Source organism: Saccopteryx bilineata, chromosome 8 (genome assembly GCF_036850765.1).
Source record: "Saccopteryx bilineata isolate mSacBil1 chromosome 8, mSacBil1_pri_phased_curated, whole genome shotgun sequence".
Classification (NCBI taxonomy): domain Eukaryota; kingdom Metazoa; phylum Chordata; class Mammalia; order Chiroptera; family Emballonuridae; genus Saccopteryx; species Saccopteryx bilineata.
Genome location: NC_089497.1, coordinates 75,349,052 through 75,374,286, shown reverse-complemented (window position 1 = coordinate 75,374,286; position 25,235 = coordinate 75,349,052). Strand labels below are relative to the sequence as shown.

At 42.0% G+C, this 25,235-nt stretch overlaps 1 protein-coding gene across 1 annotated transcript in view; it reads left to right on the top strand.

Moving 5' to 3' along the window:
• Positions 1–23,612, top strand: part of LOC136312069 (actin-like protein 6A) — a 42,368-nt gene extending 18,756 nt beyond the window's left edge. The window contains exons 6-14 of the mRNA XM_066241490.1: positions 142–236; positions 877–983; positions 1,081–1,170; positions 2,291–2,352; positions 3,367–3,481; positions 3,629–3,709; positions 5,682–5,777; positions 20,004–20,090; positions 22,743–23,612. Of these exons, the coding sequence (XP_066097587.1) occupies positions 142–236; positions 877–983; positions 1,081–1,170; positions 2,291–2,352; positions 3,367–3,481; positions 3,629–3,709; positions 5,682–5,777; positions 20,004–20,090; positions 22,743–22,823 (814 nt within the window). The 3' untranslated portion in view covers positions 22,824–23,612. The remainder of the gene's footprint in view (positions 1–141; positions 237–876; positions 984–1,080; positions 1,171–2,290; positions 2,353–3,366; positions 3,482–3,628; positions 3,710–5,681; positions 5,778–20,003; positions 20,091–22,742) is intronic.
• The last annotated feature ends 1,623 nt before the right edge of the window (positions 23,613–25,235 follow it).

Sequence of the window (25,235 nt, the reverse complement as noted above, 5' to 3'; positions counted from 1 at the left end):
TATTGTCATTTATTTTTAGTCAGCCATTATCTGACACTCATTTTAACCCCTAGATTCACTTTAACACCTTAATAAAACCTTTCCTTTATAATAAACATTTTTAGGAGCCTTGATCTTTATTTTCCTTAAGCTTTAAACTAGATTTGCTAATGGACGTTCTACAGGGCTTATTTTGGACAGTGGAGCCACTCATACCACTGCAATTCCAGTTCATGATGGCTATGTCCTTCAGCAAGGTAGTTACTTCATCAGCCTGCATTGAGATAATGTTAGTTGTTAGAAGGAGACAGATAATAAAACTGTACTGTCAAAACATACCCAGTTCCAAATGTCTTTTTTAAAAGAGATTTTTAAAAATTGGGGTATGTATTGCAGATTTTAAGCTAATACATGTCTTTTTATTTCTTTGGGTTATTTTTTTCTTTTTTAGAGAGGTGTGGGGGACAGATAAACAAGAAGGGAAAGAGATGAGAAGCATCAACTCATAGTTGCAGCACCTTAGTAGTTCATTGATTGCTTTCTCATATGTGCCTTGATGGGGGGCAGGAGGGGCTCCAGCCAGGCTAGCGATCCCTTGCTCCAGCCATCGACCTTGGGCTTCAAGCCAGCGACGATGGGGTTATGTTTATGATCCACTGCTCAAGCTGGCAACCTTGGGGTTTCAAACCTGGGGCCTCAGTGTCCCAGGCCAACGCTCTGCCCACTGTGCCACCGCCTGCTCAGGCACTGATGCATGTCTTTGTGCGTACTTTTGGGAGGGATACTTCTGTTAATTCTACTTGGATGTCAATTATTCATGTATAAATCCACAAGGACATTTTGTCCCAAACTGTTTGGATTTAATGCTGTCTCAGCCTTGTTTAATCTGTTTCAAAGGTATTGTGAAATCACCTCTTGCTGGAGACTTCATTACTATGCAGTGCAGAGAACTCTTCCAGGAAATGAATATAGAACTGATTCCTCCATATATGATTGCATCCAAAGTAAGTATAACTGAATATTCTTTTTGGAATTTATCTCCAGTTCTTCACCTCATGTTGTGAGCCCTGTTAACCTGTCCTGTGTGCTCTTGGTACTCAGGAACCTGTGCGAGAAGGATCTCCTGCAAACTGGAAAAGGAAAGAGAAGTTGCCGCAGGTGACAAGGTCTTGGCACAATTACATGTGTAATGTAAGTAACCATTATCCTCTTTATGAAAGAGGTACAGCCTGTAAGTCTTTGAATACAATGTGAGCACTGTTTTCAATCTTTACATTTTTAATGGCATTTTATGAACAGAATTAATAGCTTTTCTGGGTGGGGTTGCTTTTCACAGTTGCCAAACAACTATATCAATGAACTACTATATACTCATTTGGATTATTGTGGTGAGACTTGGAAGGAACTTTGGCTTTGGGGTGAAAACAAATATTATGCTATTCTGGACTTTTCTTTTTTGGTGGAGAGAATGGTTTATGTCTATAGCAATCTCTTGGTATGGTTGTTATGTTCTCTTTCCTAACATAAGTCTGCCATAAAAACAAACAAAAACGTAGTATTGTTTATAGCAAGGAGCCAATGAGAGATCCTCTTTACTAAACATGTATTTCTGAACATAGGGCTTACTGACTGGGATAGGTTAGTAAAACGACCTGGCATAGCATAGATAGATGTTCATTTCTCAAAGTAAAAGGATATGAAAGTCAATTTACTATGGCAGGGATATAGTGTATTCGACTTTTTGGCACCTAAAGATAGAGGTTTTTGTAGGTGTGTGGTACAAGGAAAAATTGTGAAAATGATTACCAATTTTGATTAGATAGTAGACAAGATTTATCCTTAGCCACCCAGAGGTTATATGTATTTTAGAGCAAATTTCAAAATTGTTTTACACTATATAAAGTCACTGAAGCTTACATCAAGTGCATTGGATATGCTTATCTATATATGTATTCAGGTAATGAAATCTTGCTTCTACGTCTAAGCTAATTTTTATGGTAAAAACAGTGTTTTGAAACTGGTTTTGTTATTCAGGACTGTGGTACACTGTTGTTTTTATCTCATCATTGTTCCAGGATTGTGATGAAATGTTCTGCATTTTAGCTTCTAATTCAGATACTTTTAATTGGGTTTTTTTGATACTCAGGTCTTTGCTGAATAGATTTATACCCTTGAATTATATACTTACCCATCCATGAACATGGTCCATTTCCTTAAGAAAACTATTTTATAGATAATGTTACAAAAGTATAGATTACAAAGACAAATCTCAATAACTTTGTGTCTTAAATTTTTTTATTTTTATCCATAGTGTGTTATCCAGGACTTTCAAGCTTCAGTACTTCAAGTGTCAGATTCAACTTATGATGAACAGTATGTTTTCTTATTTTGTCTACAAGACATAATTTAATAGGTCATATAAACCTTCATAGCAAATCTTTTTAAAAACTGGATACTTCCTAAGGAAAGAATTGATTTGTGTAGGTAAAAAAAGAATCATAGAATATACTTAACTTGTCAAAAGGTAAAAAGATATTTTAAGAAATAACATTTATTATTATTATTATTATTATTGGAATAACATTTTAAAAGGAAATTGGAGCAGGCTCTCTTTGGAGCACGCTCACAACTTGCTTCCTTCTTAGGTACGTATCTTCACTCATAAACTGTAAGGGCCCCCATGAGACATGCAGTTGGGGAGCAATGGGCAGCAGCAGCCCGTCACAGGCTAAGCTCCTGAATTGATCTCCAAGGCTCTCCTTTTCTTTGGTTTTTCAGTGAGCTAACAGCAGCCCTGCCTTGGCTCACTTCTTTCCTATAATGTTTCTAGAGAGCCAAAGCAGAGCACTGCCTAGGCTTTCTCCTGTTACTTCTACCCTGAGCCCTTCCTTTGTTTCACTGTTTCCAGCTCTAATTAATGTAATCTCAAAAATCACCTGGACTTGTGTTATGAAATCTTTCCTGCAGGAAGTCCAGAACCCGCACACCACTGGCCAGCCCAAGGCAGACCTGCTCTGGGCCTGCTCCCTCTCCAGCGGCAAAGTTACAGTTCAGGCTGTTATTTATGAAGTATAGTATTTATAGAAAATCATCCGTGATGTGAAATGTGCTGTGATTTTCTTTTTAAGTTGTAGATGTACTCCAATTAATTATGTGCCACAGTGATAAAAGAAACCTGGCATTAAAAAAAAAAATTCCAAAATAATTTACACTTTCTATTATATACATGGACTTTAGAGATCACTGTAGACACCCTGAGATAACTTCTAAAAAAGGAAAGAAAATAGTTATTCTCACTTTACTTTCATATAAGTTGAGTTTTTAGTAGGTTATCATTTTTGAAGAGGATTGTTTCTGTCTTTTCTTTAACGCTGAGTATGTTTTCAGAGTAGCCGCACAGATGCCAACGGTTCATTATGAATTCCCCAATGGCTACAACTGTGATTTTGGTGCAGAACGATTGAAGATTCCTGAAGGATTATTTGACCCTTCCAATGTAAAGGTATGAAAGCTTATTTCATAATTAGCCCTATTCTTCTGTATATGTAGAGATCTTGCATAATTATAAAACCTATATACTACTAAGGTTTTTTGGATGCACTTTATTGTTTAAATTTCTCTGTGTCATACTCATCTTATTTTGTTGTAGGGATTATCAGGAAATACAATGCTGGGAGTCAGTCATGTTGTCACTACCAGTGTTGGAATGTGTGATATTGATATCAGACCAGTAAGTGCCAATCTCCTGTGTATGCTATAAAGGTTTCATCAGGGCACTGAAATGCCCCACATTATTATTTAAGTTGGCAGCACTGGCCATTAATCTTGAAGTCAGTTTTGCAGCAGAGTATGTAAAAAGATGATGTTTACTAGAAAAGGGAAAATGAAAAACTCTAGAGCTGTGGTATCCAATGTGTATCTGTTGCCCACATGCAGCAATCTAAATTAAAACAAATAAAAATGTTAAGGTTGGTTCTTTAGTTGTACTAGCTGCATTATATTGTAGCTAGAAGCCATTGTAACCGTGGCTACAATGATAGAACATTTCCATCTACACCAAATTCTTTAGGACAGTTCTAGAAATTTCCTTAAAAGTGACAAACCAAAATATATATTGGTAATTGTTCTTTTTTATAGTGCAGTTTCCTTATTATTTTTTCCAGAAGTTGTTGTTTAAATTATGTAACTTTTACAAGGAGCATAAATTATTTCCTTTCCTTCATATTTTTGTGCTTTTCCAAGTTTTAAATACTAACTATATTATAATACCAAAATGATTATTACATTAATTATATCATATTTAAACTTGGGTTTAATTTGTAGTCAATATATTGCCTACGATAATTTTTTTATTTAGAGCATAATGCCAAAAGCTAAGGGTGGATTTAAAAAAAAATGTTGTTAAAAACCACTTTTGAGTAACTGTGAAAAATGTTCTTTATTTCATCTTAGTAACCTAGTTTCTAGCACAGTAGGAGTATAAGTGTGGAACTTTTTAGTGCTAACTCCAGGCTACTTTTTGGGGAAAGCAATGGAACTGAAGAACTTTTACTGTAAGAGAGTGATAGCTTTCTGTTGTTAGTGAAACCTCATTGAATTAATGTTGATGGCAGAGGAGATGCTTCTGTACTCTATTTTGTCTTTTAAAAGTTAGATGACTTATACCTTTGAAATATTGTTTAAAATATAAACTTGGCTGCTCAAAAAGCAGGCTGGCATTTAACTTTCTGATATGTACTTGCAGATTTGAGGTAAATGCACTCCTTCTAAGTAGGAATTTATTTTTATTTGGTGAGGCCTCAGCATGTGGATTTTGTAAAACCTCACCATATGGTCCTGATACACACCTGTCCAAAACAGAAAGATAGCTGTACTTTTCCAGAGATATTGTCTGAGTTTACATTGTCCATCGCAATCATTAAAGAGTTATATTGTCTAATATTAAGTAGCAGAACTATTAGACGAACATTCTAAGCTGAAGGCATTATAAAATATGCCTCTAAGTAAATAAGTTTTTTTTAATGAAGCGGGAGGTGGGGAGGCAGAGAGAGAGGCTCCTGCGTGTGCCCTGACTGGTATCCACCCGGCAAGACTCTTACAGGGCAGTCCTCTGCCCAACTGGGGCAGCTGCTCTGTTGCTCAGTAACTGAGCTATTTCAACGCCAGGGCAAGGCCATGAGCCATCCTCAGCACCTGGGGCCAACGTGCTCAAAAATTTGAGCCATGGCTGCTGGAGAGGAAGAGAAAGGGGGAGAAGAAGGGGAAGGGAAGGGGTGAAGAAGCAGATGGTTGCTTCTGCTGTATGCCCTGACTGGGAATCTCACCCAAGACTTCCACATGCCCAACTGACGCTTTCCTGCTGGGACAACGGACCAGGGCAGTAAATAAAATTTTTTATGGGTTTTAGAATAATTGCTTTAAGTTAGTGATTTTTAAACTTTAATTCATATTAGAATCATCTGCAGAGTTGTAGACAACTAAAACAAACTACAAACCCATCCGCAGAGATCTATAACTGCTCCAAATACTAATGTTTTAAAATCTGCCTAAAAGAGTGGAATATGCGGCCCGTACTAGGTCTGTATAGAAGTAAAGCAAGGTAAAAAGAAAGGGCAATTGTAGTGGCGGACATGGTCTCATTCGTAGTTGTGTTTTAAAACTGTTGGAAACTGAAACTAATTTACTTTTGCTTTGTGTCCTAGGGTCTCTATGGCAGTGTCATAGTGGCCGGAGGAAACACGTTAATACAGAGCTTTACTGACAGGCTGAACAGAGAACTCTCTCAGAAAACTCCCCCTGTAAGTTGTGTTTGTTCTTAAGTGACACTCTTCAGTCACATATATCCGCCACTGGTGAAATTTTATCAATACTGCTTGTATCGATATTACTTTTTTCAGTAAATTGATGATAGTTTGTGTGTGCCTGGTGCAGTATTACTTCAGTAAAGTTAATCAGATTTTCTAGATGGCATTTGTTAGTTACTCTTGTACTACTTGAATCTCATTGTAGTCACTGACTCCATTGCTAAGCACCTGTGGTCGGCTGGGGACTGAAGATATTAAACATAGCCCTGCCCCGCAGGTGCTCAGTCTGCCAGAATGAAGAGACATGGAAAAATCTGACTGCAATGTGCTGAGTAGTTGAGGATGTCATGAACCAGGCATTCTCGGGAACACTGAGGAACAAGCACTTAAGTCCCTAGGGCCCCGGTCAGCAAACCGTGGCTGGCGAGCCACCTGCGGCTCTTTGGCCCCTTGAGTGTGGCTCTTCCACAAAATAGCATGTGCGGGCGCTACCTCGATAAGGAATGTACCTACCTATATAGTTCAAGTTTAAAAAATTTGGCTCTCTCTTGCCTGACCAGGCGGTGGTGCAGTTGATAGAGCATCGGACTGGGATGCAGAGGACTCAGGTTTGAGACCCCGAGGTCCCCAGCTTGAGTGCAGACTCATCTGGTTTAATCAAAGCTCACCAGCTTGGACCCAAGGTCGCTGGCTTGAGCAAGGGGTTACTCGGTCTGCTGAAGGCCCGTGGTCAAGGCACATATGAGAAAGCAATCAATGAACAACTAAGGTGTCGCAACGAAAAACTAATGATTGATGCTTCTCATTTCTTCATTCCTGTCTGTCTGTCCCTGTCTATCCCTCTCTCTGACTCTCTCTCTGTCTCATTTAAAAAAAAAAAAAAAAATTTGGGGCCCTGGTCAGTTGGCTCAGCGGTAGAGCGTCGGCCTGGCATGCAGGGGACCCGGGTTCGATTCCCGGCCAGGGCACATAGGAGAAGTGCCCATTTGCTTCTCCACCCCCCCCCCTCCTTCCTCTCTGTCTCTCTCTCTTCCCCTCCCGCAGCCAAGGCTCCATTGGAGCAAAGATGGCCCGGGCGCTGGGGATGGCTTCTTGGCCTCTGCCCCAGGCGCTAGAGTGGCTCTGGTCGCGGCAGAGTGACACCCCAAAGGGGCAGAGCATCGCCTCCTGGTGGGCAGAGCGTCGCCCCTGGTGGGCGTGCCGGGTGGATCCCGGTCGGGCCCATGCAGGAAGGAGTCTATCTGACTGTCTCTCCCTGTTTCCAGCTTCAGAAAAAAAAAAAAAAATGGCTCTCAAAAGAAATTTCAGTCGTTGTACTGATGATATTTGGCTCTGCTGACTAACGAGTTTGCCGACCACTGCCCTAAGCGTATCAGAGGAAGCCTCAGGAAGAGGCTGTGTGAACAGGAGCCAAGTGGTGGCAATTTACGAAAGGACATCTAGGTGGGGGGAAAAGCATGTGACTACACAAAGGGAAGGTGGCGTAGTCCAGTATATCAAAGAACTTGGCTTATCCTCTGTGCACAGATGGTAGAGGATATGGCTGGTTGGATGGATGGTGTGTTAGTGTCCTAGGGTTGCCGTGAAGAAGTACCACAGGTGGGTGGCTTAAAGCAACAGAAACTTAGCTCTCTCGGTCGTGGAAGATGGAAGTCTGACATTGGTGTGTCAGTCGGGCCATGCTCTCTCTACAGCCTACAGAGGAGAATCCTTCCTTCCCCTTCCTAGTATCTGATGGTTTGCCAGCTTTCCTTGGTGTTTCCTGGATTGCAGCTACACTTCAGTCTGACTCGGTCGTCACCTGGCCTCTCTGCTGTGGGTCTGTTCTTTCCTTGTAAGAACACCAGTTCTTACACCAGTTCTGGATTAAGAGCCCACCCTGCTCTAGCTTGACCTCATCTTAATTGACCTTAATTACATCTGCTAAGACCCCATTTCTAAATTAGATCACATTCTCAGGTACCAAGGATTAGAATTTCAATATCTCTCTTTGGGGAACACAGTACAGTCACAGATAGGTGGTACCATATCATGTTGTTTATTACTAGCGAACTTCAGGGTTTGTATTTGGCCGAGGACTAACGAACTCCCGTGTCTGTTTTAAAGGGATCACTGTGTTGTGTGCATTGTGATAACTTTTAAAAGGATAGGAGAGCCCTGGTGGGTTGGCTCAGCGGTAGAGCGTCGCCCTGGCGTGCGGGGGACCTGGGTTCGATTCCCAGCCAGGGCACATAGGAGAAGCGCCCATTTGCTTCTCCACGCCCCCCCTACTTCCTCTCTGTCTCTCTCTTCCCCTCCCGCAGCCAAGGCTCCATTGGAGCAAAGATGGCCCGGGCGCTGGGGATGGCTCCTTGGCCTCTGCCCCAAGCGCTAGAGTGGCTCTTGTCGCAGCAGAGCGATGCCCCGGAGGGGCAGAGCATTGCCCCCTGGTGGGCAGAGCGTCGCCCCTGGTGGGCGTGCTGGGTGAATCCCGGTCGGGCACATGCGGGAGTCTGTCTGACTGTCTCTCCCTGTTTCCAGCTTCAGAAAAATACAAAAAAAAAAAAAAAAAAAAAAGGATAGCAGAACCTGGTTTTTGGGGAATTCAGTTTATGTGGTACATTCATAACAGAAGATTAGTCATCACCTTTAGATTTTTAAACGTCTCTCACATAGTTTCTTGTAAGGTATTCTACACGAATGTTATTTTTAAAAACTTATTTGCGGTTATATACACTTGAACCATATTTGTATATTTGATAGCCTTCTAGTTTCTCATACAAAGGAATATTTTAATATGCAATTTTTTTATAAATAAATATTTATTAATTTTAATGGGGTGACATCAATAAATCAAGGTACATATATTCAAAGAAAACATGTCCAGCTTATGTTGTCATTCAATTATGTTGCATACCCATCACCCAAAGTCAGATTGTCCTCCGACACTTTCTAGCGGGTTTTCTTTGTGCCCCTCTCCCTCCCACTCCTTCTCTCTCTCCTCCCCCCCCCCCATAACCACCACACTCTTGTCCATGTCTCAGTCTCGTTTTTATGTCCCACCAATGTATGGAATCATGCAATTCTTGGTTTTTCCTGATTTACATATTTCACTCTGTTTAATGTTATCAAGATCCCACCATTTCGTTGTAAATGATCCGATGTCATCATTTCTTATGGCTGAATAGTATACCATAGTGTATATGTGCCACATCTTCTTTATCCAGTCTTCTATTTTTTTTTACAGTGATTGAAGCCTTTAAGCAAACTCTTGGCCAATACAGCAAGAATCCATAAAAGAATAGTGTCCTTAACGTGTGCACCAAGTCCAAGTTGGCACTAACACCATTCCAAATCCCTGCAAATGCAACCCAACCCCAGTTCAGTCCATTAGGAGCTGTCACAAGGAGCAGGAGTCCAGGAAAAGTCCACCTCCAGGAAAAGTCCGCATAGCACTGGAATTGTTGTCACAATTCTATACTTTGCAGCTCACGTCCAAGTCCCAATGACCGCTGCTTCTAGCTGGTAATGATTCAGGTAGACTGGAAAAGCCATTTGCAGCATGCGTGGATATGGAGCTTCTCTTCTCCTCTTCCTGGAGAGATGAGACCAGGTTGCTTTCCCCTGGAGCTCTGCAACTGTGGCCTGGTAAAGAGAACCTTGGGATACCCTAAGCTGGGTGGCAAAGGTAGATTCATAATAGAAGTTGGCAAAAGGGGGGAAAGAGCTCTAAATTAGTAGTAGGTCCCAGCCTGAAATATGAGTGGGGCATTGAGGTAGGAGGAATAAAGGAAACACTATATATTAAGCAAAGCAGCAGAAAATAAGACTATCAACACCCACAACAGAGATCTTTGAGGGAAGAACAAAAAACCTGACTATTCAGGCAAGACATAGTTAAGTGGCCCTTGTGCAAATGAGATTAGTTTACCTGCTTCTTGGAATAAATACCTTAGGCCTGTCCACAGTGTCGTAGGTGGGGCCGACGGCCCTGGGCACCTTCAGCCTTCAGTGGCAAACCCCAGCTTTCTGGGCAAGGTTAGGTCATAGGTGGCTGGAGCAGGGCTGGAAGAGACTGAACCCTCCCTTAAGGAGCGAGGGGGAAGCCTACCTTCCAGTGTCCCTTTTTCTTCACAGCAAAGGCATGTAAGCCTGACAGGCGTTAGCTCAATGACCTTCCTTTCCACTATTGAAGCAGGACCCAGATGGAATCCTATGAGACCCCTTTGGGGCATTGGAGCCTTTAAGGGCATATCCTAAAAGCTGGTAGTTCACCTGATCTCTATTGGGCTTTTTCTGCCTCTTGGTACCTTAAAAGCCATGCTCAGAAGATCTCGCTGGAGGGTTTGAGGATCCCCATCTGCCTATATAAACCTTTTCTGTATATCTGGAACTATTTGGAAAAAGACAAAATAGTGTTATTAGCTGGATCAAGTAAAAGAAGGTAGAAGTTTGCAGGAGAAGATTTGGCGTCTCCTGTTTATCAGCATTCAAAAGAAATTTTAAATTTTTAAGTAAAAAGCATGATATGGTAGACCCGTAGGTGTTCCAGGATATGACACCCCTCTTTTAAATTTTTTTAAATTGACCTTATAATATTTGCTGGGTATGCTTTATTTATTTATTTATTTATTTATTTATTTATTGTATTTTTCTGAAGCTGGATACGGGAAGAGACGGTCAGACAGACTCCCGCATGTGCCCGACTGGAATCCACCCGGCACGCCCACCAAGGGGCGATGCTCTGCCCCTCTGGTGCGTAGCTCTGCCGCGACCAGAGCCACTCTAGTGCCTGGGGCAGAGGCCAAGGAGCCATCCCCAGCGCCCAGGCTATCTTTGCTCCAATGGAGCCTTGGCTGCGGGAGGGGAAGAGAGAGATAGAGAGGAAGGAGGGGGGAGAAGCAAATGGGCGCTTGTCCTATGTGCCCTGGCTGGGAATCACACCCAGGTCCCCCGCACGCCAGGCCGATGCTTTACCGCTGAGCCAACCGGCCAGGGCCTGGGTATGCTTTAATAATACCTTGACTTTAAAGATTGTAAGAAATACCCATAATTCGAAAGGTTTTACAAAATACAGTAAATGCTTTTGCTACATATGCAGGAGCATTGTCAATTTTAACCAGTTTAGGAAATTCAATAATAGAAAAATGCATACAGACTATGAGCTATAACATGCTTAGCAGCCTCTCCTGTTCTGGCAGAGGTTATTATGTATATAAATAAATCCAGAATAAGTATCCACTGTTTACGTGGACATAGGGGTGTTTGCCAAATGAAGGTATATGAGTAACCTCCATTTGCCAAAGTTATCCTGGTAGGAGTCCTTGAGGGTTAACTCCAAATGAAGAGACAGATTGTAGTACAGGATTTACCAATCTGCTGTGCTGCTTCCTGAGAAAATTGAAGCTGTTTACACAGGGCTGCAGTGTTCTGGTGATGAATAGAGACTGAATTGCTCGATCTGTCATGGTTGCTCCAAATAATTTTCTTTTGGGTAGCTTGATCAAGAAGGGCATTCCCTTGTGCTAAAGCTCCAGGGAGCATGGAGTGAACTCGAATATGTCCTATAAAACATGGAGCTCTATGTTGACATACAAGTCTTTGAAGAAGAAAGGACTGCTGAAATAGTTCATCAGCAGTTTTCCCTAAGACAGCAGTCTTTTTTTTTTCTTTTAGAGAGGAGAGAGAGAGAGAGAGAGAGAGAGAGAGAGAGAAGGAGGAGGGAGGAGCAGGAAGCATCAACTCCCATATGTGCCTTGACCAGGCAAGCCCAGGGTTTTGAACCGGCGACCTCAGCGTTCCAGGTCGACGCTTTATCCACTGCGCCGCCACAGGCCAGGCAAGACAGCAGTCTTTATAGTGGAAACTACCATAAGTAAATACTTGCTGTCTGTATATAGATTAAAGGAGGAATATGGCAAATGCTGAAAAGCCATGATAATGGCATATAATTCTAGTCTTTGAGCTGATTTTAAGTTGACTGTTTCAGTATAAAGTTGTCCATTGATTTGCACAAGCGATTTACCATTTAGTAGAAGTTTCCCAGAGCCATTGTTGTTGATCCTTTGAAAAAAGGAACAACAATAATTTTGAGGCTTAAAACCTATAAGTTGAGCCTGACTGGGCGGTGGTGCAGTGGATAGAGCATCGGACTGGGATGCGGAAGACCCAGGTTCGAGACCCCGAAGTCGCCAGCTTAAGCGAGGGCTCATCTGCTTTGAGCAAAAGCTCACCAGCTTGAGCCCAAGGTCGCTGGCTCAAGCAAGGGGTTACTCGATCTGCTGAAGGCCCGAGGTCAAGGCACGTATGAGAAGGCAATCAATGAACAATTAAGGTGTTGCAATGCGCATCAAAAAACTAATGATTGCTGCTTCTCATCTCTCTGTTCCTGTCTGTCTATCCCTCTCTCTGACTCTCTCTGTCTCTGTAAAAAAAACAACAAAAAAACCTATAAGCTGTAAGGGTCACCTATGCCCCTTGATAATCAAGGAGGCAACAAGATCAAAATATGGAAGTATATTCCATGGGCTATTAGAGGGTTCAATGTGCCCAAGCTGTAGCTGCTCTTGTACCAATCGAGCAGCTGCCCCTAAGTTTCTCCTGAGAAAGGGGCCATTGGTTTACCCATACAGGATTATCTGATTTCCAAGTAATTGGGTCTGCACATTGCATTATTGGGGTAGCAGGAGCTACCAAGGCCCCCATGCTAGATTATGATATCCTAATCCACACCTTCTGGTATTGGGTGCCATTTCTATGGGGGTGAGAATTCCTTATTGTTTTTTTCCCTAGTCCCTTAGTGGGCAAAAATCCCCGATCAAGCATCTGAGCACTGACTAAACCATTAGGACTGACAAGCAAGGCTCCCGTATTTTTCAAAACATCTCTACCCCTCAAATTAACTGGCCATCCAGGGAGCGCAGAAGGCTTAAAAAATCCAGAATGGCCTTCTTAATCTTCCTAATTTAAAAAACTAGACCTTTGTTGAGGGGTTTACTCTGCCCTATACCTTGTAATTCTGTGGCTGCTGCATGAATGGGCCAGGAAGGAGGCCAGTGTAGCTTAGCAAGTATCTAAAAGTCCTTTAAATTTATGCCCTTGTACTGTTAGTTCCATTTCAGGGTGTTCCTGACCTATTTTTTTAAATCCAATTGGCAAAATCAGAGGAGCCAAATCGCCGATTTTCTTGGGGCCCCTTTTGCAGGATGTGGCCTGAGAAGCAGAATTAGCATCCTTATACTATTCTTCTAACTGTCTGAATTATCCCTGAGACAAATTCTTTTTTTTTTTTTTTTGATTAATTTTAATGGGGTAACATTGATAAATCAGGGTACATATGTTCAGAGAAAACAGCTCTAGGTCATTTTGACATTTGCTTATGCTGCATTCCCATCACCCAAAGTCCAGTTGTCTTCAGTCACCTTCTAACTGGTTTTCTTTGTGCCCCTCCCCTCCCCCAACCCCTTCCCTTTCCTCCCCCCACCCTGTACCCCCACACTCTTGTCCATGTCTCTGAGTCTCATTTTTATGTCCCACCTATGTATGGAATCATATAGTTCTTAGTTTTTTCTGATTTACTTATTTCACTCAGTATAATGTTATCAAGGTTCATCCATGTTGTTGTAAAATGATCCATTTCTTATGGCTGAGTAGTATTCCATAATATATATGTACCAAAGCTTTTTAATCCACTCGTCCTCTGACGGACACTTGGGCTGTTTCCAGATCTTCGCTATTGTGAACAATGCTGCCATAAACATGGGGGTGCATTTCTCCTTTTGAAACAGTGCTATGGTGTTATTGGGGTATATTCCTAACAGTGGGATAGCTGGGTAAAAAGGCAGTTCGATTTTTAATTTTTTGAGGAATCTCCATACTGTTTTCTACAGTGGCTGCACCAGTCTGCATTCCCACCAGCAGTGCAGGAGGGTTCCCTTTTCTCCACATCCTCGCCAGCGCTTATTCTGTGTTGTTTTATTCATGAGCGCCATTCTGACTGGTGTGAGGTGATATCTCATTGTGGTTTTAATATGCATTTCTCTAATGATTAGTGATGTTGACCATTTTTTCATATGCCTATTGGCCCTCTCTATGTCCTCTTTGGAGAAGTGTCTATTCATTTCTTTTGCCCATTTTTTGATTGGATTGTTTGTCTTTCTGGTATTAAGTTTTACCAGTTCTTTATAAATTTTAGTTATTAACCCCTTATCAGACGCATTGTCAAATATCTTCTCCCATTGTGTAGTTTGTCTTTTTATTCTGTTCTTATTGTCTTTAGCTGTGCAGAAGCTTTTTAGTTTGATATAGTCCCATTTGTTTATCCTGTCTTTTAGTTCACTTTCCTGTGGAGACAAATCGGCAAATATATTGCTGCGAGAAATGTCAGAGAGCTTACTGCCTGTTTTTTTCTAAGATGCTTATGGTTTCACGGCTTACATTTAAGTCTTTTATCCATTTTGAGTTTATTTTTGTGAATGGTGTAAGTAGGTGGTCTAGTTTCATTTTTTTGCAGGTAGATGTCCAATTATCTCAACACCATTTGTTGAAGAGGATGTCTTTACTCCAATGTATGCTCTTACCTCCTTTGTCAAATATCAGTTGTCCATAAAGGTATGAGGTTTATTTCTGGGTTCTCAGTTCTGTTCCATTGATCTATATGCCTGTTCTTATGCCAGTACCAGGCTGTTTTGAGTACAATAGAGTGCGATACCTCCCACTTTATTCTTCCTTTTCAAGATTGCTGAGGCTATTCATGTTCTCTTTTGGTTCCATATAAATTTTTGGAATATGTGTTCTATATCTTTGAAGTAAGTCATTGGGTTTGTTTTTTTTTCCCCTGAAGTTGGAGACAGGGAGGCAGTCAGATAGACTCCCACATGCGCCCGACCAGGATCCACCCGGCATGCCCACCAGGGGGCATTTTTTAATTTCTTCTTTGATCTCATTGTTTACCCATTGTTATTTAATAACGTACTATTTAGTTTCCAAGTGTTTGAGTATTTTTCAATTTTTCTGTTGTGGTTGATTTTTAGTTTCATGCCATTGTGATCAGAGAAAGTGCTTGATATGATTTCAGTCTTCTTAAATTTGTTGAGACCGCTTTTGTGACCTAACATGTGGTCTATTCTAGAGGATGTACCATGAGCACTTGAAAAGAATGTATATTCTGCTGCTTTAGGGTGAAATGTTTTGAAGATATCTATTAAATCGAGTTGATCTAGTATGTCCTTTAAGTCTGCTGTTTCTTTGTTAATTTTTTTTCTTGAGGATCTATCTAGTGATGTTGGGATATTGAAATCCCCTACTATTATAGTATTGCTGTTGATCTTGCCCTTTAAATCCATCAAAGTGTGATTTATATATTTAGGTGCTCCTATATTAGGTGTGTAGATATTTATAATGGTTATATCTTCCTGTTGGATTGCTCCCTTTATCATTATGTAGTGACCTTCTTTATCTCTTACTATAGCCTTTGTTTTAAAACCATTTTGTCTGATAAAAGTATTGCTACCCCAGTTTTTTTTCATTTCCATTTGTGTGAAATATTTTTTTCCTTCCTTTTATCTTCAGTCTATGCGCATCTTTTGTTTTAAGGGGTGTCTCTTGTAGACAGCATATGTGTGGATCCTGTTTTCTTATCCATGCAGCTACCCTATGTCTTTTGATCGGATCATTTAATCCATTTACATTTAAGTTTATTACTGATATGTAATTGTTTATTGCCATTTTATTCTTTAAAATTGTATTCCTCTTTGCTATATTCTTTTTCTCCTTTGATCTGTTTACAACAGGCCCCTTAGCATTTCTTGCAGCCTTGGTTTGGTTGTAATGAATTCCTTGAAGTTTTTTTTTGTCTGGAAAGCTTTTTATTTCTCCATCAATTTAATTTTTATTTTTTTAATTATTTTCATTTATTTATTCATTTTAGAGGAGAGAGAGAGAGAGAGAGAGAGAGAGAGAGAGAGAGAGAGAGAGAGAATGGGGGAAGGAGCAGGAAGCTTTTACTCCCATATGTGCCTTGACCGGGTGAGCCCAGGGTTTTGAACTGGTGACCTCAGCATTCCAGGTCGACACTTTATCCACTGCATCACCACAGGACAGGCCTTCTCCTTCAATTTTAAACGATAGCCTTGCTGGATAAAGTAGTCTTGGTTATAGGCTCTTGTTCTGCATTACCTTGAATATTTCTTGCCATTCTCTTCTGGCTTCAAGTGGTTCTGTTGAGAAGTCGGAAGTCATCCTTATGGGGGCTTCTTTGTAGGTAATAGACTTTTTTTCTCTAGCAGCTTTTCATATTTTCTCTTTATCACTTTGGTATTTTAGTTATGTCCCAGTTAGTCCACTGGGTGTGGGGTGTCTTGGTGTTGATTTCTTTGGGTTTCTCTTTAATGGAGTTCTCTGTGCTTCCTGAACAGGTGAGATGTTTTCCTGCCTTAATTGAGGGAAGTTTTCAGCTATGATATGCTTAAACAAAGTCTCTATACCTTGTTCTTTCTCTTCTTCTTTAGGAACCCCAATGATGTGGATGTTATTTCTCTTCATGTTGTCACAGAGCTCTCTTAGAGTTTCCTCAGACTTTTTGAGTCTCTTTTCTTTTTTCTGGTCTGGTGCCAGTCCTTTATTTATCGTGTCCTCTAAGTTGCTGACTCGATTCTCAGCTTCATCCATTCTGCTTTTAATTCCTTCCATTGTGTTCTTTATTTCTAATATTGTATGTGTCATTTCTGACTGAATCTTTTTTATTATTTCAGTGTCCTTTTTTATATTTGCTATCTCTTTATTTAGGTGTTCGTAATAACCATCTATTGTTGTTCTAATGTCTTTGAGCAGGGGTCCCCAAACTACGGCCCGCGGGCCACATGTGGCCCCCTGAGGCCATTTATCCGGCCCCCGCCGCACTTCTGGAAGGGGCACCTCTTTCATTGGTGGTCACTGAGAGGAGCATAGTTCCCATTAAAATATTGGTCAGTTTGTTGATTTAAATTTACTTGTTCTTTATTTTAAATATTGTATTTGTTCCCATTTTGTTTTTTTACTTTAAAATAAGATATGTGCAGTGTGCATAGGGATTTGTTCCTAGTTTTTTTTTCATAGTCTGGCCCTCCAACGGTCTGAGGGACAGTGAACTGGCCCCTTGTGTAAAAAGTTTGGGGACCCCTGTCTTTGAGCATCCTAAAAATCGTTATTTTAAACCAGGGGTCCCTAAATTTTTTACATAGGGGGCCAGTTCACTGTCCCTCAGACCATTGGAGGGCCGAACTATAAAAAATAAACTATGAACAAATCCCTATGCACACTGCACATATCTTATTTTAAAGTTAAAAAAAAAAAAACAGGAACAAATACAATATTTAAAATAAAGAACAAGTAAATTTAAATCAACAAGCTGGCCAGTATTTCAATGGGAACTATGGGCCTGCTTTTGGCTAATGAGATGGTCAATATCCGGTTCCATATTTGTCACTGCTAGCCGTAACAAGTGATATGTGCTCTTCTCACTGACCACCAATGAAAGAGGTGCCCCTTCCGGAAGTGCAGCGGGGGCCAGATAAATGGCCTCAGGGGGCCGCATGTGGCCCGCAGGCCGTAGTTTGGGGACCCTTGTTTTAAACTCTGCATCTGGTAATTTGGTTATATCTGATTCATTCAGGCCCTTCTGGGGATTTCTCTTGATTCATTTGTGTTGCATTTCTCTGCCTTCTCATCTTCTCTGTGTAAAAGAAGGACTTGGCCACTAGAGTCCACTGGGTGTGGCCTCTGTTCCCTAGGTATGGTCTGTCTGCAGGCCTGCGTCCTTCTCTGCTGTTGCTGCCTAGGGTGTTTGGTTATGGGCATTGCCGGTGCCTGCCCACTGGGGCTGTTGCTGTGGTTTCTGCCTCTCCTTCACGGAGTGGCTGTGGTCACGTGCTCAGGTGTACAGGCCTTGGTGGCCTTGGCCTTGGCCTTTGCTCCACCCTTGGGTGGCGTTATGCTCGGCCCTGAGGGCAGTGGTGAGCACCTTTGCTCAGCTGCGGGTCTCCTCCTGTTTCCAGGCTTCTGCCTCGCCCTTGCAGGAGGAGCCCGCTCTGGGACGGCTACAAGCCTTGGCTTCACAGGTCAGGTGGGTCTCCTCACCCACGCTCAATAGTGTGACTCTGCCTGTTCTGGGTTTTTGGCTCCACCTCCGCAGGAGTAGCTGGCTCCCAAGTCAGGCCACAAGCTTTTGTTCCATGGGCAGGGCAAGGCTGTGCTCCTGAGCCCTTGCTGAAGGGCCGGTCTCCATCCCTTCTGAGGCTCCTGCCCTTCCCCTGCAGGCTAGATTACAGGCGGCCCACAGCTGGGCTTGACCACTTTTGCTTGCCCCCTCCTCCCCAGCCGGGCAAGACTGGTCCTCACAGCTGGTCCTCCGTGGTGGCCACCCGGCTTCCGCCCTTGCCGACAGAACCACGCTTTCGCGTCCTACCGCCCCCCGCCCTCCGGCGAGCCCTCAGCCATGTGGGTGGGGGTGCTGCAGCTCACACCCTAAGACTCACTACTGTAGTCCTGAAAACACCCTCCTTCTAAGCAACTCTGCTCTGAGTGCTGCGGGAGAGCTTGTTTGGATGGTGTCCTGCTTCCTTTTGCTGGTATTGCTGTTTCCAGGGGAAATATTCACTTCTGATTTGGGGAGTGACTCGTCCCAGGGGTTAGGGTGGCTGTCTCCCAAAATGTTTCTCCCTGTGCCTCCTAGATTACACTGTCTTCCTGCTACTCTGGTATTCTCCTCTCCCCCTGACCCCTGGAGCCCCAGGTGTGTGGTTGTGAGAGAGGTGTTCTGCCCGGTCCTTTTAAGAAGAATCCTGGGTCTGAGAAATCAGTCTCTTTCTCACAAATAGTATCCTGTCTTGTTTCTAGCTAAATACTGTCCATACACCTCTTCTAGGCTCTGGGGCTGCAGGCTGGGGCTTTGTTCCTGGGATTCAGGACCCTCCCCTCTTTGCTAAAGTCACTTCCCGCCACGCGAGTCTCTCCCAGCTGCCGTTTGCTCTGGGGAGTTGGGCAGCCCTCTCCGCGTTTCTGCTTTTCCTACCAGTCTCGGTGTGGCTTCTTCAGTGTTCCTTGGTTGAAGAGTCTGCAATTTTTTTTTTAATCGAGCGAGAGAAGGGGGGACAGATAGGGACAGACAGACAGGAAGGGAGAGATATGAGAATTATCAACTCAGTGAATATCTGAGTTGTTCATTGATTGCTTTCTCATATGTGCCTTGACCAGGGGGCTCCAGCCAAGCCAGTGACCCATTGCTCAAGCCAGCAACCTTTGAGCTTAAGCCAGAGATCATGGGAGTATGTTTTGTTTTGTTTTTTACAGGGACAGAGAGAGAGGGAGAGAGAGAGGGATAGATGGGGACAGATGTGAACAAAGAGAGATGAGAAGCATCAATCATCAGTTTTTCCTTGCAACACCTTAGTTGTTCATTGATTGCTTCCTCATATGTGCCTTGACCATGGGCCTTCAGCAGTTTGAGTACCCCCTTACCTGAGCCAGCAACCTTGGGTCCAAGCTGGTGAGCTTTTTGCTCAAACCAGATGAGCCTGTGCTCAAGCTGACGACCCTCGGGGTCTGGAACCTGGGTCTTCCACATCCCAGTCTGAAGCTCTATCTACTGCGTCACCGCCTGTTTAGGCGAGATTATGTTTATGATCCCACTTCAAGCCATATGAGCCCGCTCTGAAGCTAGCAACCCTATGGTTTCGAACTTGAGTCCTCAGCATGCCATATCAAAGCTTTATCCTTGCACCACCACAGGTCAGTCCTACAATTAGTGCTTTAAGCTATCATTAATAAGTTGTCTTCCTGACCAGACGGTGACGCAGTGAATAGATCGTCAACCTGGGATGCAGAAGACCCAGGTTCAAAACCCAAAGGTCACTGGCTTGAGTGCGAGCCCCTGCGGCTTGAGCACGAAGTCACTAGCTTGAGTGTGGGATTGTAGATATGACCCCATTCTCACCAGCGTGAGCCCAAGGTCACTGGCTTGAGCAAGAGGTAAGTGGCTTGGCTGGAGCTCCTTGGTCAAGGCACATATGAGAAAGCAGTGAATGAACTACTAAGGTGCTGCAACAAGTTGATGCTTCTCATTTCTCTCCCTCCTGTCTGTCTTTTGTTCTCTCTGTCTCATTTTCTCTCCCTAAAATAAAAAAAGGTTGTCAAAGCTGAATTTTCCAAGTTTAGTTTCTTGTTTTAATTGATGGTGCTAATGATACTTTTCCCTCTTTATTTTAGAGTATGCGGTTGAAATTGATCGCAAATAATACAACAGTGGAACGTAGGTTCAGTTCATGGATTGGTGGCTCTATTCTCGCTTCTCTGGTGAGTAAATACACTGCTTTGAAAACTAGGTAACAATTTCTATTGAATGATTTTTCTTAAATGTACTGCTGAAAACACTAAATTTGGTAAAAATACTAAAAATAACTTTAGTTCATCGTTTATCTTTGCATTTTACAACTGTCAAATGACTAGAGGGCCTAATAATACCAGTTTTACATTTTCTAATACAGTGTGTTCGTAAAGTCACGGTACACTTTTGACCTGTCACAGGAATGCAACAAAAGACGGTAGAAATGTGAAATCTGCACCAAATAAAAGGAAAACTCTCCCAGTTTCATACCTATTCAATGCAGTTCGATGTGGGCTCACGCACAGATTTTTAGGGCTCCTTAGGTAGCTATCCCGTATAGCCTCTACAGACTCGTCACTGACTGATGGCCTACCAGAACGGGGTTTCTCCACCAAACTGCTGTTTTCCTTCAACTGCTTATCCCACCGAGTAATGTTATTCCTATGTGGCAGCGCTTCGTTATAAACGTGCCAATATTCACGTTGCACTTTGGTCACGGATTTGAATTTAGCGAGCCACAGAACACACTGAACTTTCCTCTGTGCCGTCCACATCTCGACTGGCATGGCTGTGGGCTACTCCACTGTATACACGGTGTTACGTCATCATCTGCTTATGTGCACATGCTGCCACATCATGCTACAGAAACTGGGAGGGTTTTTCTTTTATTTGGTGCAGATTTCACATTTCTATCTTCTTTTGTTGCTTTCCTGTGACTGGTCAAAAGTGCACCATGACTTTATGGACACACTGTATAACAGACTGCTTTGTGCCTCTACTAGTGGATATTTGTCAGCCTAATTTCAATCTTCCCTCTCAAACAGGTGGGAACCTGTTCATTTATTCACTCCTTTTTCATTAGTAATCTCATTGACACTGGTCAGGATGTACCTGAAGCATATTTCTAATTAAATCATTCCCTTTCAGGTTCTGGTTGCTCCCTGGCCTGTTGTTGAGGTAGAGGAAGTGAGGAATGGGTACTTGGAGGCAGATGGTGAAGTCATGGTGCTTGGTTTTGCATGTTGTTTAGACTGGAGCCTGCCTTGAATCAGAAGGAAAAGTCCTTATCCTTACTTGCACTCTAGATTGAGAATGTTCCCTTCTCCTCAGAGCAGTCAAAGCAAATGTTACCAAGTACTTACACTAAACCATTTTTAAGCAATTAGATATTTGGAACTGTCTATGTCTTTATTTCTTATCTATGTTCTATTTCAAGTCTTTTAGCAGATCTTAGGTCAAAACTAGATACCATGGCCTGGCCTATGGTGGTGCAGTGGATAAAGTGTCAACTTGGAGCGCCAGTTCAAAACCCTGGGCTTGCCTGGTTCAAGGCAAATATAGAAGTTAATGGTTCCTGCATCTTCTTCTTTGTCTCTCTCTCTGTCTCTAAAAAGATAAAATAAAAATGGAAAACAAACAAACAAACAAAAAACCAAAACTAGGTACCATGTATAAAATCAGTTGATTAGAGCTAATAACCATAAAGTCCAGGGTTCTTCATCCTTTGGTCACTTCCTTCTTTCACCTTCTATTTATTTTGTAAAGTGCTTGCTACTGTTGTGTGTTTAGTTGCAAAACTTTATCCTTCTTCTGATGAGCACTTTTCAGTGATAAATGTTACCATGAATCAATTCAAGTCCTAGAACATATTTCAATTTTGTAATAAGTTTAAGCATTCCAACAATTTCTGTTGTTTCCATCATAGCTAAACCCTGCATCTTCTGTCACAGCCTTTTTCTATCCTTGTGACAGTTTAATAGGTATAGGCTTAGTTCATAGTCTTTCCAATCTAAGTAGTCTGCAGGTGTTTGGGAGGAGGCCAGAAATAAGAAGAGAATAATACTATTTAGGGGAAGGGAGTTTAAGAGTTCCTCAAGGAATAGGAGTTGTGAAAATTAGATGTTGAAAGAAAAGGTATTATCTGGGCCCTGGCCAGCTGGCTCAGTGGTAGAGTGTTAGCCTTCCTGTGGATATCCTGGGTCGATTCTCAGTCAGGGCACACAGGAAAGTGACCATCTGCTTCTCTCCCCATCCCCCTTCTCTCTCTCTCTCTCTCTCTCTCTCTCTCTCTCTCTCTCTTTATCTCTCTCTCTCTCTTTCTCTTTCTCTTTCTCTATCTCCTTCCACAGCCATAGCTCAATTGGTTCAAGCGCATTGTCTCAGGCACTGAGGATATTGTAGTTCTGTGGAGCTTCCACTTCAGGTGCTAAAAATATCTCAGCTGTTGCCTGACCTGTAGTGGCACAGTGGATAAAGCGTCGACCTAGTACACCAAGGTTGCCATTTCGAAACCCTGGGCTTGCCTGGTCAAGGCACATATGGGAGTTCATGCCTCTTGCTCCTCCCTCCCCCTTCTGTCTCTGTCTATCTCCCCCACCTCTCTAAAATGAATGAATAAAATCTTAAAAAAAAATGTTAAAAAAATCTTTGCTGCAAGCATGGCCCCAGATGGGCAGAGCATTGGCTCCTAATGGAGGTTGCTAGGTAGATCCTGGTCAGGGCGCATGCGGGAGTCTATCTCCTCTCCTCTCGCTTGGAAAAAGAAAATAATAATAATAAAAAGAAAAGGTATATTCTAATAAAAAGTCATAATAATACAAATATTTTTTTCCATTTTACAGGGAACCTTTCAACAGATGTGGATTTCCAAACAAGAATATGAAGAAGGAGGGAAGCAGTGTGTTGAAAGGAAATGCCCTTGAAAAGTGTTCCCATAAATCCCCCTTCCTGATTCCTTACGTTTCATAGCTTTAGTGCACTCAGGAAAAGAATGACCATCTTTTGTAGAATGTTTATACATTTTTGCATTTTTCAATTTCCCTTAAATTTTTCAAGGCTTTAACTAGCTTTATAAATTAACATTAGTTTGTGCTTTCCTTGGAATGCACTTGTTCTTATTATAAGTGTTTTATAATTTTATACAAATGTCTATTTTCTCTAAATATTTTGCTTTCAGTCAAATGCTTTTCAACTATGCTTAGTATATTAATTATCAATGGATTGGTAGAACTGCTTTTTATTTACAAGTAAAACTTATTGCCTTTGCTTTTTACCTTAGGCTTGCAAATTTAAATAAAAATTGCTAGCCATCCAAAAATACAGTTTTGGACTGTTGTTGTCTTGTGACTTGCTACTATAAGTAAATGTATTTATTAGTATTTTTCCTGAAAATACTGTTTATTTTACTTTATTTTTGACAGAGACAGAATCAGAAGGACAGACAGGAAGGCAGAGAGATGAGCAGTATCAGTTCTTCGTTGTGAAACCTTAGTTGTTCATTGATTGCTTTTTCATATGTGCCTTGATGGGGGTTGGGGAGTGGGGCTGCAGCAGAGCAAATGATCCCTTGCTCAAACCAGCAACCATGGGGTCATGTCTAAGATCCCATGCTTAAGCTGGTGAGCCCTCGCTCAAGCCAATAATCTCTGGGTTTCAAACCTGGGTCGTCCTTGTCCCAGTTCAGTATTCTATCCACTGTGCCACCACCTGGTCAGACGGTACATTTTTTCTTTTTATTTATTTTGGAGAGAAAGAAACATCAATTTGCTGTTCCATTTTATGCATTTATTTGTTGATTCTTGAATGTGCCCTCAGCATGGATAGAACCCACAGTTAGAGTGTATCAGGAAAACACTCTAACCAGCTGAGCCACCTGATTAGGGCTAGAAACACAATCTTAACCAATATGGAATTTTCTGGTCAAGTACTATAAGGTAATCTAATAGGCCCTTTCTATCCCCCATTGAAAGTGGAGGCATTCTACATAATAAAAATCCCTCTCTTCCCTTCCAAAAAGATGTCCCAGCTGAAATACTTTATTTTCTTTTCCTAATAGTTCCCTTCTTATAAAATTCTTCTATTTCTTAGAACTCCTGTAAAGTCCAACTCAGAAATCCCTTAATAAAGCCAGTTAGATCTGCACATTTAATTAAATTTTTTTTTTAATATCCACAGTGTATTAAGGTGGCAAAACTTACCATGCTTTAAAGTACGTAGGTGCACTGCGCTAGGTGTGTTACACACAGTATTTTGGGGTCAGTAAGCTCTTTCTATAAAGGGGTCTCGGTAAATATGTATTCCAGTTTAGTTCGCCACATAGTCTATCTTGACTCAACTCTGCCCTCACAGAGCAAAAGCAGGTGTAAGTGAATCAGTTTGGCTGTGTTCCATTACATCTTAGTGTACGGTCACTGAAATGTGAATTTCACATTATTTTCATGTCACAATTTTTTTTTTTTTCGTGACAGAGACAGAGGGTTAGATAGGGACAGACAGGCAGGAAGAGAAATGAGAAGCATCAATTTTTCATTGTGGCTCCTAAGTCTCCTTAGTTGTTCACTGATTGCTTTCTCATTTGCCTTGATTGGGGGGCTACAGCAAAGCAAGTGACCCCTTGTTCAAGCCAGCAACCTTGGGCTCAAGCCAGTGAGCCCATGCTCAAGCCGGATGAACCCATACTCAACCTCTGAGTTTTGAACATGGGTCCTCTGTGTCCCAATCCGATGCTCTATCCACTGCGCCACCACCCCGTTAGACACAAGTAGTATCCTTAAAATTATTTGTAAAAACCATTAAAAAATGTGCCTTTTATTTGGTTGCACAATGTATAAAGCGTTGACCTGGAATGCTGGTCTCTGGTTTGAAACCACTGGGCTTGTCTGGTCAAGGCACATATGAGAAGCAACTACTATGAGTTGAGGCTTCCTCCTCCATTCCCCCTTTTCTCTCCTCTTCTAAAATCAATAAATATAATCTTTTAAAAACGTTAAAAAAAAAACCACCTTGAGAAATGTAATTAATAGCTCTTCTTAGCTTACAGGCCATACAAAAACAGAAAGCTCATTGAAGTTGGCACTGGGCCTATGGTTTGCTGACTTCTGTATTATCCCATTGAATTAGTGGGGGTATCCCAAAGATATATGATGAATATACTGTCAAGCTGGTCGGGAAGAGTTCTCACTAGCCTTGTCTCCCATGTTAACATCAGTCACTTTCTGCCACACTTCGCACTGAGAATAATCGGGCTTTGTTCAATTGTTCTTCAGATTAAGAGCAGCCTATATGCCTAGATTGTAGACAAACCAACAACTTAACTGCAAGGATAAACAACTGAT